Below are 13,994 nucleotides of genomic sequence, written 5' to 3' on the forward strand. Positions count from 1 at the left end.
GGCATTGCATTACTGTTTGGCATTTGATACTAATTTCAAATGCATTAATCCTTTAGGTAACCCGCCTCCTTTTGAAATTTGGTGCTGATGTAAATGTAAGCGGTGAAGTCGGAGATAGGCCCCTCCACCTAGCATCTGCAAAAGGATTCTTTAATATTGCGAAACTCTTGGTGGAAGAAGGCAACAAAGCAGATGGTAAGATTATGTTTAGAAGAAGAAATTTGCTATCTTTTACTTTATGTATGCTTTTTACTTCTACTTTACTTATTTATTAGAGAATAATCTAAGTTGATTAATCTTGTACTCATGTACTAATTTGTTCCACAAGTCATAATTTATTATTTTTAATATACTAATTAAACCTATATGTTAATCCTTCTTTACATATATTAGCTCAACTCTTAATGTATTAGGTGCTGCAGTAAAAGTAAGGGGTTTTCCTAAATTTTTCCTACTTTTTGTTATTCACTACTCTTTTTTTAATTGAGGTAAATTTTACATATAGCAAAATTCTCAAATCTTAACTGAATATTGACTTAAGTGAATATTTGCTTGTGGATACATCCATGTAAAAGCCACCCAGATCAAGATATAGACATATTTTCATCTGGAAAGTTGAAAATATTTCACCTGGAAAGTTCCTTTTTGCCCACTTCTTAGTAAATAGCTTTCACCACCAAAGGTAATCAATATTCTGGCTTCTATTGCTATAGGTTAGCTTTTTTTCTGTTCTTGAAGTTGATATAATTTTGTGACTGCTTTCTTTTGATCAACAAGATGATTTTGACTTTTATCCATGTTGTTGCATGAATCATAATTTGCTCTTTTTTATTACCGAAAATTCTATGAATTTCCCACAATTTAACTGTTTATCCATGCTCCTTGTAATGGAAGGTTAAATGTTTCTAGTGTTTGACTTTTGTGAATATAGCTGCCAGAAACATTCAATTCTTCTTGTGAATATCTGTGTTAATCTCTCTTCGTTCTGTGTGTGTGTGTGTGTGTGTGTGTGTGTGTATTTAGAGAGAGAGAGAGAATTACTGCATCAAAGGGCATGCACATGGTTAACTTTTTAGGAAATTTCAGACAACTCTCCAAAGTGTTTGCAGTATTTTTCACTCCCACAGCTATATATGAGAGTTCCAGTCGCTCCCCACATCCTCCCCAGTATTTGATACTACTGTTATTTTTAATGGAAATAGAGTTAGAATGTGATCAGGTTGGGGAAAAAAACCTTTAGAATGCACAGAAAGATTTTAGATGCATTTAGTAGAATAGAATTTCCTGCAACTTTTTAGTTTTTTAATTACAAAATGAATTTTGGAAAATTGAAAGTATTGAGAAAAAGCTTTCTTTCTCTTTTTTTCCTGTTCCTCAAAAACTTAATTTTTTGACACAAATTCACTCATAGTTACATCTTGTCGTTAAATTCTCTCAGGCATATCCAGCATTCTTCCACTGACCCCCAAGAGACCTAATTAAAAGCCCAGCTGTAAGAACTGCTGGCCTTTGCAGCAGAAATGATGCACGTTTCCAAAAGCACAAGGTTGTCAGATCTATAGAACTGCCGTTTCCTTGGTCCAAAATTGAGATTGATATTCAGTTAATACAGCTAATCAATGTTTTCATTACTCTAAGGAAAACACAAAGGCCAGAGACAACTGTAGCAAGAAGCTAGGGCAATTTCATTTCCATGTTGGAAACAGGGCCATTTTATTTGGTAACAACGTAGTTTGTATCATTTTCTGAGCCAGTGTGTAATAACTCAGGAATATTTTCTGTAGCATTATCATAAACAACTTGTGTTGTCAGGATGCAAGGAATGCTGTTGTCTGGACCTTGTTTAAGCAGTCTCTTTGATTCTGTTGGTTTAGGATAGGCAGACGTACACCAATGTGAATCACCGAACACATAATTGTTTTTGAAACTGCCTCACTCTTCCAAGGGGTCAGGAACCGCTCACATTTTTCCTTTATTATCAAGGCCAACCTCGGCCTTTTATTCCTCTGCACAACTCCAAAGCTCAGTGGTGTCAAAATGAGTGTCATTTATGATCAGCATGTCTCCAGGATCAAAGGACTCTTCTACAAAAGGCATTGAAATGTGTACTGCACCCGTATTCCCGGTACATACCAGCATCATATGATATAATTTTTAACATTTTCTTTCTGACTCACACAAGCACTACATGCCTCCTACTCAATCATTTAAAAAAATCAAGTGATGTGACTCAGATTTTTAAGTATTTTTACTTCCTTCTAATATACACTTGATATTTAAGTCCCTTTTGCACTTCAACCAATTGCAAAGAATAAATCAGAAAATCTTTTGTGCTGGTGGACACTGCACAAGATTTATTATCAGCTGGTTTACTTATTCCAAAATGTATCTAAGCCTCCAGATGATTTATTTTAGATCTGGACTTTGACTGTGGTTAATGGACCTAAGGGGAAGAATAAATGAATGACCCCAAAAGGAGTGCAATTTGAAATCTGGTATTTACAGCATGTTTCCGTGGTAACAGAATGTCACAAATGAAAATAAATTCAAGTTGCAAATTAGCCAAAATGTATTTCCGAAAGCACGTTCCGCATGTTTGTGAGGTTGACCTATTCAGTCACATATGTTTTAAGTCTCTAGTCTTCTTCCTTGTACCTCGTAGGGCAATTAAAAAGGAGAACTGCAATGCTTATCGAATGAGATTGAAAAGGTCAAAATATTGCTGCACTCTATAGGAGGAAAATAGAGACACAATTCTCACAATTTATCATTTTAATAAAGTTAAAAATGGAAAATGTTAAATTCAGAAACTATTAATTTTTTGTCATCTGAATGTTGAATGTTCTCTTAACTGGAGAACTGGATACTAGGGAAAGTCACAAAAATTTCTAGGGCATGGTCAATAAGGAGAAGTAATTTATTTGTAAAAATGTGTCTTGTCAGAACTATCATACAGATTTGTTACTGAAAATTTCTTTAAGACACACTTGGGAGTTGCTTTAGAGAGCTGGTGGGATGTCCTAACATTGCTGGGTTAATATGGAAATGTTTATTTTATCTTTAAGATCAATGAGCAGAAATAAGCAAGAAGTAGCATCCAGCTACCTACCCATTCATCAATCTTTCTTTCAAAAGACATTACTGAACATATACTCTCTTCGAAGTAGAGGACTAGTGACCAAATATTTTCCTAATAATGATTTACATGTATTCCTTTGCTTGAAATTTTCCTTTACTTAAATCTCTAAATAAGATGTTAGAGCAAACAGAATATCATTCATACATTCAGTTTTCCTCAGGTAAGAATAATAATATATGTACTTTTTGTTTTTGCAAACTGGTCCAAGACAAAATTAAGGGTTCAGAAGGACTGAAGCAGAAATACAGGCATATATATATATAAACTCTGCGTCTGATGCAGATTTCTCCTGGCTTGTCCCTTTGGTTGGTATTTATATCTTCTTTGATGGGAATAATGTCTAGGCCATTGCAGGTAATTCACCAAGTAAAGAGTCTGCTTTGATGTTTATTGATTCAACTAGAGAAGAATAATGTTGGGTGGGGCCAGGTATGGCTAAAGGAAAATTATGAATTAATGGAATATTGTGCTTCATTCTGCTTTACAATGTCCCCTCTCGCCCTCAAGAACTCACATGTGACCTCCTGGTGCCCTGGACTCCCTGCTGTCCTCAAGCTTTGACTCATGGTATTGACTTTCCCTGGCTTCCAACAGAATGTGAACAAAGGAAAAGTATCTTAAAAAGGAAGATAATCAAAACAACCAGGAAAATTCTTCTAGAGGAAGTGTGTCCTTCTGAGCCACTCATTAATAGAAAAGATTCAAAGATTTATTTTTCAATAACAGTCTTGGGAGGAGGAGTTTAGGAACTTTGTTAAAGATTTCCCTTTGGCTTAAGATCTTGCAGGTTGATAAAATAAGAATTGTTGTCTACAAATATAGCAGCTATAAGGCCTAAACCAGTGTTCATTAAATGTTAAATGATGATTATATTTGAACTTTTTTTAATTAACTCTTATCTTGCCTTTTTTTTCCTTCCAATCCTTCATCATTAAAAAAGTAATTCTATCAATTCTTTTGGTTCTATGGATAATTTCTTTTATAGATATATATAAGAATGAGAATGAATGGGATTTGTTAAGGACTATTATTTTCTATTTTGAATAAAGCACCCTGTACAGATGGACAAAGTAGTAAAATAATAAAACAAATGGTTGTAGAGCAGTCGATCTGGTTATTTTTGGTTTTAAAAATTGTGCTAAAGCAGATCTAGAATTTAGCAGTTTGGTGTTGATTTGTTATTACTTCAGGCCTGTAATTATTGACTATTCAACTAGACTGTAAATTATTTGAGGGTATAGACTCTATGCATTTATAGCTTATTGGCCTTAGCACTTAGCAAAATTGTAAGAGGGAAATTAGTAAAAAGGGAGAGTGAAGATTTTTATTAAGTATGTAATTTGTGATAAGCATCATGCTAGACACTTTCTAGAAATGATCTCCTTTAATCCTTTCAGCATCCCTGCTGCACCAATAGTGTTATTATATCCACTGTTACTTATTAGAGATCAATATCTCCAACACCTAGCACAGTGATTGGTGCATATTGATTATTTAATACTTGTTGAGGAATGACTATGTGTCAGTCAGGTGTTCTTATTTGCAAGTGTTGGAAACTAATGCTTGCTAATTTAAGCATGAGGGGAAATATTAAGGGATATCAATTAGCACACAGAATCTTCCCCAGGACAGAGTAGAAAGCCAGGTTTGGAATTCTGACGGTGAGAAATGGTGTCCAGAATCACACCTCAAAACTAATCCTTTGAAGGCACACTGCCACCCCAGCTAGGCACACACACCAACACTTGTGTTTCTGGCACCAACAGTGTGGGGCACCCAGTCTGTGGCTGGGCAACAGTACCACTAGAAATTAGATGGAGCTATTCTACCACTGCTACTTTGCCAAGATAGAATAGACTCTCCTTTTGTGTGTCATCAGCTCTGATGTCAGAGTCTGAAATAACATGTTGATTGGAAGAGCCTGTAGATAAGTGTCCAACCAGGGCGTGGTTGAGAGTGAAAGGGTCACTATTAAAAATTATGCTAGGATAACAAGCCTAAACCAGGACATATGGTCACCCTCTACTAATTCTGTGCCCTTAACTGCAAAGGAGGCTTGGAAAGCATTTTTTCAGCTTCTATGATAAAAGATGATCTTGGCCTCTAGTCAGTGCTTTCAGTATAGGGAATTTCCCAAATGTCAGAAGAGTTTATAAGGCTGGATTGGACAAAGAGAAGGTCAAATGCCCACTACTGAGTAATCAATTTAAAAGTTAATATTAAATAACTATCTTAGGTAATACAATTAATGAGGTCTTCCTCACTCTAAAACTTGCTGCCTTTTCATTATACCATGCTTTGTATACCGCAGTATGACATTTCTCAGTTAAGGGGACATCAGAACCTCCTACACAGTACTGCGAACATACAGAGTACTAGGCCCACGCTAACATATTGAGCCAAAATTTTGGGAAATGGTGCTCTGTCCAGAGTCTGAAATTTTTAACATCTTCCATGGGGGTGAAAGGGGAATCAATCTGAAAGGAGATACTTGTGGAAATAAGGCTATGAGTACCTTTTAGATACTTATTAGTTTCCTGAACTCTTCCATTGTGCAAGGTAGATTTTTTTTTTAACATCTTTATTGGAGTATAATTGCTTTACACTGGTGTGTTAGTTTCTGCTTTATAATAAAGTGAATCAGCTATACATATACATATATCCCCATATGTCCTCCCTCTTGCGTCTCCCTCCCACCCTCCCTATCCCACCCCTCTAGGTGGTCCCAAAGCACCGAGCTGATCTCCCTGTGCTATGTGGCTACTTCCCAGTAGCTATCTATTTTACATTTGGTAGTGTATATATGTCCATGCCACTCTCTCACTTCATCCCAGCTTACCCTTCCCCTCCCCGTGTCCTCAAGTCCATTCTCTACATCTGCATCTTTATTCCTGTCCTGCCCCTAGTTTCTTCAGATATATGTGTTAGCATACAGTATTTGTTTTTCTCTTTCTGACTTACTTCACTCTGTATGACAGATTCTAGGTCCATCCACCTCACTACAGATAACTCAATTTCGTTTCTTTTTATGGCTGAGTAATATTCCATTGTATATATGTGCCACATCTTCTTTATCCATTCATCTGTTGATGGACACTTAGGTTGCTTCCATGTCCTGGCTATTGTAAATAGAGGTGCAGTGAACATTGTGGTACATGGTTCTTTTTGAATTATGGCTTTCTCAGGGTATATGCCCAGTAGTGGGATTGCTGGGTCATATGGTATGCAAGGTAGATTTGATTAGATGCATTCCATAGATTTATGGGAGCTAGAAGAAAGCCTGTTTAATGTGGAAATAGGCTATAGGATAGAATTATAACTTTTTAAATTGGAAAATTAAGTGGCACTTAATTTCCTTTATTATTGTCATTAATTGGCAATTTCCAGGAGTCTCTCAGGCACTTAGAAAAGTCCCTGATACTACACATGAGCAGGTTGAGAAATAGAGGATTCCAGATAACGTATCGTTCCCTTTCTTTTGATGACAGTGAATGCTCAGGATAATGAAGATCATGTTCCACTCCATTTCTGTTCTCGCTTTGGACACCACGATATAGTGAAGTACCTGCTCCAGAGCAATTTAGAAGTTCAGCCACATGTTGTTAATATCTATGGAGACACCCCTTTGCACCTGTGAGTATTATGTATACTTCCATAGGTACTCCAGGTATACTACGTGTACCTTCTTACTATTCTCAAAATATTTTCTTAACTCTAGGGCATGCTACAATGGCAAATTTGAAGTTGCCAAGGAAATCATCCAAATATCAGGAATAGAAAGTCTGACTAAAGAAAACATCTTCAGTGAAACGGCTTTTCACAGGTAAAAGAATATTTAAGTGCAATAGCCTCTAAACTTAGCTAACACCCTACAACACCGGAAGTCATGCACATAAAGCAAGAATGAATAGTGGCAGATGTTGCAATCAGAGAGCAAGACCAGAGGGTGGGCAGAGGACAAGGAGCCCAAGCTAGATGCACAGAAGAAAAGGTAGACGCAGATGCTGCAGTCAGTACAACAGATGGGGCCAGAGCCAGATGCTGCCTTCCTGGCAGCAGCCACAAAGACAGGGAATGATGTTGCCAAGGCAACAGGCATATCAACATCTGTAAGCATATTGCTCCTATTCCACTTCACTCTGCAGAAAGCTGCCAAAAGGAGCAGTGCCCATAATCCTCCTCCGACAAGAATCTCATTACCAGAATTCATCAGCATCAAATGTGACATTTTTTTCCTTACCACTTAAACCTTATGTGCAAATATATCTACCTATCTAAGACGTCCATCTGTCAACCTGTAAGAGCTTAGTCAGGGTGGCCACTGAGGTACCTAAGAAGGCATTAGCTCCTTGCTAGGAATCAATTAGAGTCCTTTGCAACGTGCTCTGGAAAAGCACCCTGAAGGAGCAGCTGGGTTTGGAAAAGTTGTGACAAAGAAAAAAAGAAAGAAAGAGAGAGAGAGAGGGAAAAGTTTGCTAAGGACTCAAGCGCATAACTCCCTAAAATGTCCAGAAGGAAGGCAGATGTTTTATAAAATTTAAAACCCTCATTTTTTAACACGTTACTGTTTTGCTTATAAAAATAAAAACATAGTCATTTGAATTGAGTAAACCTTGAATATAAGATTATTTACCTACATATTACAGATCTCTTGGCTAGTTAGCAACCTCTAAAACATGTATTTGAGACTAGTATGTTATTTACGTAGTGTTTGTCCTGTACTAGTGAATAAGAGAAATGAGACACTTTTTTTTAATACTGAACTAAAACTAAGCTTACACTTCTGCATCAGGCATCAACTCGTCAAATTTCACTTGGATTTCCAGACTTTTCTTATCACCCAAAGAGGTCAGCCAAAAGGGAGGTGAAGAAAACTACCATTTATGGAACAGTGAATATGTGCTGGATGATTTGCATCCATTATCTCATTTAATCCTCATAACCATTTTATGAAGTTTGGATTTATTATCCCTTTTTTACCAATGAGAAAATTGAGGCTCAAGAAAACTAAGTAACTTGCCAAAGATTCTTATGGCTAGAAAAACATGTATTAAATGCCTGACTAATTCCAAATCCTGTGTTTTTATATATCTTCATGTTCTAGTACCAAAATATTTTGTCTGTTTTCTATACACTCTGTAACAGAACAGATGCGAGAACTCTTCAGATCATGCCTTCAGAGTGTACCAGTGGAATTTGTCCCTGAAGGGGACAGTTGGCAGAACTGATATGTACGGGTTACTAGTGTCCTCTACCCATTAGGTCATTCTTGTGGAGGCTGACACCACAGGCTAGTTTTCAAATCATTTTGCTACTTTGTGCACATAAATTGAAACCAACTATAATCAGAGGGTTATTGTCACCTTCAGAAGATTGTCTATATGACAAGATTAGTGAAGTGAGTTAAAAGTATGTATCCAATTGTTTTATTTTGTGCAAACCTGTGGCTACTAGGAATAACATATTAATATTTTTATCCTATTCATTTTAAGTACATATTTATAAAAGAAATTCTCCTTTTACATAAGGAACTGACTACAGTTATGAATTTTTCTATGTACAAATCACAGTGCTTTACACATAGTCAGCACTAAGTACATTCCTGTTACTGTTTTCATGTCTGTATGTATACACATTTGTATACACACGTACACACACACACACACACACACACATATATATATATGTTCAGAATTCATCATTTCCTATAAATAGTTGCTTTGAACAGAAACAATGAGGTAATTCAGACAATGGAACATTAAAAGTATAGTGTTAATGGTCCTATTTATAATACAAATAACTAGTGGTGATATGATCTATTACACTGAGATGGTTGTTTTTTATTCACTTAATTATTCAAGAAAGGCTTGTTAAGGACCTGCCTTCTGTTGTTGCTGGTAGGAACATTAACATGACACAGTCCCTTCCCTCCTTAAGGGAACTCTATTGTAAGGTATCAAAACACACAGAGGTGTATTCATTACCATAATACAATATGATAAGTGCCATAAAACTGAAATTACAAGGAAGCAGAGGAGATAGCAATGAACTCAGCCTTTGGTTCATGAGAAGACTTCATAGAGGAAGCAATAGTTCAACTAGATAAATAATGGCATTTATTTAAAGAAAATAATAATATCCCATGAGAGAAAAAGGATTTAGGCAAAGTCATCCCAGGGAGAGGGAAGAGTAAGACCCAGTGAACTACCACTTCTAGAACAAATCTGGAAGGAAAAAACACTTTTTCTGTACTCTACCTCAACACTCAATACCTCACTTCTGAAACACATGATACCAGTTTTGTGTGAGATTTTTCTACACCAAACAATTCTCCAGTTCTCTACAGACACCGAGTGGGTGTCCTAAAATTCATTTCAGTTTGGCACTGCCTACCTGGAATTAGCGTCAGATCTCACAAGACTGCCCCTCTTCCCACTTCAGGTGCAATCACAAGTCTAACTTGTCACCTAAATCTCTTAGAACCTTCCTGCGTTCCCCCATTCCATTCAGTTGCCCTGCAGAATGCCTAGAAAAGAATTAATATCATAGGAAATATTTAATATTTAATAAGAAAATGCTAGAAATTTTATACAGCTCCTTTCTTGAAGGCCCATATTTGAGAATCTTAGGATTTTATTGCTTTATGTGCTTTTTTTTTTCTTATCACCTCCTTCTCCTCTCTCTTTCCCTCCTTCTCTCATCTGTCTTTTTGGCGCTTGTATAAACATCAGCATCTAGAATAGCCTGGGTGAATCAGGGCTGTTTTAATTTTCTAGGGCTACCATAACTAAATACTACAGACTGGGTGGCTTGAACACCAGAAATTTATTTTCTTACAGTTCTAGAGGCTGGAAGTCCAAGATCAAGGTGTCAGGTTCGGTTTCTTCTGAAGCCTTTCTCTTTGTATTGCAGATGGCCACCTTCTTTTTGTGTCTTTACATGGTTGTCCCTCTGTTCATGTCATCTGTATACTTATCTTCCCTTCTTATATGGACACCAGTCATATTTGGTGAGGGCCCATCCTAATTATTCCATTTCCATTTAATTACCTCTGTAAATTATACCTCTTTAAATTATAGTCACATTATAAGGTTATGGGAGTTAGGGCTTCAACATATTAATTTGAAGTGCATACATTCAGCCTTCTATTTTCCCTGTGTTATATTTTTGCAGTGCTTGTACCTATGGCAAGAGCATTGACCTGGTTAAATTTCTTCTTGATCAGAATGTCATAAGCATCAACCACCAAGGAAGGGATGGGCACACAGGTAAGACTGTGGTGAGAACATCACCAGTTTCTGATGCATGTGAATGCTCAAGAAAAGTGGTGGGCTCAGGGTGGGGGGAGGCGTGGGAGTGGTCAACCCCAATGAGGGGGAATATTTTATCAATGACATCATTTGAATTGATGGTGCATGGTGATAATAAAAAGAAGACTGACTTTTGGTCAGTTTCATTATTGTGCTAAAGTATCTACAGTCAATGCACCCATTATGATCTGCACCAGGAACAGACTGATCACACTGCCTTACCCTTGGCTTGCTGCTGAAAAAAACCCTTGTTTGGGGTCTTTGTTCTTTGATTTGTACAAAGTTGCTAACAATTATTCTGGTAATTACAGTGGATATAGAAATACTAGAAATTGTGCTAAGCAAAAGGTAGTCTATATAGATCAACTAGGTACTTCTTTTCCTAAACTATGTCATGTTTTTTTTTGTTTTTAAACATCTTTATTGGAGTATAATTGCTTTACAATGGTGTGTTAGTTTCTGCTTTATAACAAAGCGAATCAGTTATACATATACATATGTTCCCATATCTCTTCCCTCTTGCGTCTCCCTCCCCCCCCCCCCATCCCACCCCTCTAGGTGGTCACAAAGCACTGAGCTGATCTCCCTGTGCTATGCAGCTGCTTCCCACTAGCTATCTATTTTACATTTGGTAGTGTATATATGTCTATGCCACTGTCTCACCCTGTCACATCTTACCCCTCCCCCTCCCCCTATACTCAAGTCCATTCTCTAGTAGGTCTGTGTCTTTATTCCTGTCTTGCCACTAGGTTCTTCATGACCTTTTTTTTTTTTTTCCTTAGATTCCATGTATATGTGTTAGCATACTGTATTTGTTTTTCTCTTTCTGACTTACTTCACTCTGTATGACAGACTCTAACTCCATCCACCTCACTACAAATACCTCCATTTCATTTCTTTTTATGGCTGAGTAATATTCCATTGTATATATGTGCCACATCTTCTTTATCCATTCATCCGATGATGGACACTTAGGTTGCTTCCATGTCCTGGCTATTGTAAATAGAGCTGCAATGAACATTTTGGTACATGACTCTTTTTGAATTACGGTTTTCTCAGGGTATATGCCCAGTAGTGGGATTGCGGGGTCGTATGGTAGTTCTATTTTTAGTTTTTTAAGGAACCTCCATACTGTTCTCCATAGTGGCTGTATCAATTTACATTCCCACCAACAGTGCAAGAGTGTTCCCTTTTCTCCACAGCCCCTCCAGCATTTATTCTTTCTAGATTTTTTGATGATGGCCATTCTGACCGGTGTGAGATGATATCTCATTGTAGTTTTGATTTGCATTTCTCTAATGATTAATGATGTTGAGCATTCTTTCATGTGTCTGTTGGCAATCTGTATATCTTCTTTGGAGAAATGTCTATTTAGGTCTTCTGCCCATTTTTCGATTGGGTTGTTTGTTTTTTTGTCATTGAGCTGCATGAGCTGCTTGTAAATCTTGGAGATTAATCCTTTGTCAGTTGCTTCATTTGCAAATATTTTCTCCCATTGTGAGGGTTGTCTTTTGGTCTTGTTTATGGTTTCCTTTGCTGTGCAAAAGCTTTTTTTAGGTCCCATTTGTTTATTTGTGCTTATAGTTCCATTTCTCTAGGAACTGGGTCAAAAAGGATCTTGCTGTGATGTATGTCATAGAGTGTTCTGCCTATGTTTTCCTCTAAGAGTTTGATAGTGTCTGGCCTTACACTTAGGTCTTTAATCCATTTTGAGTTTATTTTTGTGTATGGTGTCAGGGAGTGTTCTAATTTCATACTTTTACATGTACCTGTCCAGTTTTCCCAGCACCACTTATTGAAGAGGCTGTCTTTTCTCCACTGTATATGCTTGCCTGCTTTATCAAAGATAAGGTGACCATATGTGCGTGGGTTTATCTCTGGGCTTTCTATCCTGTTCCATTGATCTATGTTTCTGTTTTTGTGCCAGTACCAAACTGTCTTGATTACTGTAGCTTTGTAATATAGTCTGAAGTCAGGGAGCCTGATTCCTCCAGCTCCATTTTGCGTTCATAAGATTGCTTTGGCTATTCGAGGTCTTTTGTGTTTCCATACAAATTGTGAAATTTTTTGTTCTAGTTCTGTGAAAAATGCCAGTGGTAGTTTGATAGGGATTGCATTGAATCTGTAGATTGCTTTGGGTAGTAGAGTCATTTTCACAATGTTGATTCTTCCAATCCAAGAACATGGTATATCTCTCCATCTATTTGTATCATCTTTAATTTCTTTCATCAGTGTCTTATAATTTTCTGCATACAGGTCTTTTGTCTCCTTAGGTAGGTTTATTCCTAGATATTTTATTCTTTTTGTTGCAATGGTAATCGGGAGTGTTTTCTTAATTTCACTTTCAGATTTTTCATCATTAGTGTATAGGAATGCAAGAGATTTCTGTGCATTAATTTTGTATCCTGCTACTTTACCAAATTCATTGATTAACTCTAGTAGTTTTCTGGTAGCATCTTTAGGATTCTCTGTGTATAGTATCATGTCATCTGCAAACAGTGACAGCTTTACTTCTTCTTTTCCGATTTGGATTTGTTTTTTTTCTTTTTCTTCTCTGATTGCTGTGGCTAACACTTCCAAAACTATGTTGAATAATAGTGGTGAGAGTGGGCCACCTTGTCTTGTTCCTGATCTTAGTGGAAATGGTTTCAGTTTTTCACCATTGAGGACAATGTTGGCTGTGGGTTTGTCATACATGGCCTTTATTATGTTGAGGAAAGTTCCCTCTATGCCTACTTTCTGCAGGGCTTTTATCATAAATGGGTGTTGAATTTTGTCGAAAGCTTTCTCTGCATCTATTGAGATGATCATATGGTTTTTCTCCTTCAATTTGTTAATATGGTGTATCACGTTGATTGATTTGCGTATATTGAAGAATCCTTGCATTCCTGGAATAAACCCCACTTGATCATGGTGTATGATCCTTTTAATGTGCTGTTGGATTCTGTTTGCTAGTATTTTTTTTTAAACATCTTTATTGAAGTATAATTGCTTTACAATGGTGTGTTAGTTTCTGCTTTATAACAAAGTGAATCAGTTATACATATACATATGTTCCCATATCTCTTCCCTCTTGCATCTCCCTCCCTCCCACCCTTCCCATCCCACCCCTCTAGGTGGTCACAAAGCACCGAGCTGATCTCCCTGTGCTATGTGGCTGCTTCCCACTAACTATCTATTTTACATTTAGTAGTGTATATATGTCTATGACACTCTCTCACCCTGTCACATCTCACCCCTCCCCCTCCCCATATCCTCAAGTCCATTTGTTTGCTAGTATTTTGTTGAGGAGTTTTGCATCTATGTTCATCAGTGATATTGGCCTGTAGTTTTCTTTCTTTGTGACATCTTTGTCTGGTTTTGGTATCAGGGTGATGGTGGCCTCGTAGAATGAGTTGGAGAGTGTTCCTCCCTCTGCAATATTTTGGAAGAGTTTGAGAATGATAGGTGTTAGCTCTTCTCTAAGTATTTGATAGAATTCGCCTGTGAAGCCATCTGGTCCTGGGCTTTTGTTTGTTGGAAGATTTTTTTTTTTTTGAGACAAT

General features: G+C 37.1%; 1 protein-coding gene across 1 annotated transcript in view; it reads left to right on the forward strand.

The window, feature by feature from the left end:
- TNNI3K (TNNI3 interacting kinase) overlaps positions 1-13,994 on the forward strand; it is a 311,246-nt gene that overhangs the window by 102,121 nt on the left and 195,131 nt on the right. The window contains exons 9-12 of the mRNA XM_059924452.1: positions 57-195; positions 6,628-6,772; positions 6,858-6,962; positions 10,313-10,407. Of these exons, the coding sequence (XP_059780435.1) occupies positions 57-195; positions 6,628-6,772; positions 6,858-6,962; positions 10,313-10,407 (484 nt within the window). The remainder of the gene's footprint in view (positions 1-56; positions 196-6,627; positions 6,773-6,857; positions 6,963-10,312; positions 10,408-13,994) is intronic.

The sequence above is a fragment of the Balaenoptera ricei genome, chromosome 1 (assembly GCF_028023285.1).
Source record: "Balaenoptera ricei isolate mBalRic1 chromosome 1, mBalRic1.hap2, whole genome shotgun sequence".
Classification (NCBI taxonomy): Eukaryota; Metazoa; Chordata; class Mammalia; order Artiodactyla; family Balaenopteridae; genus Balaenoptera; species Balaenoptera ricei.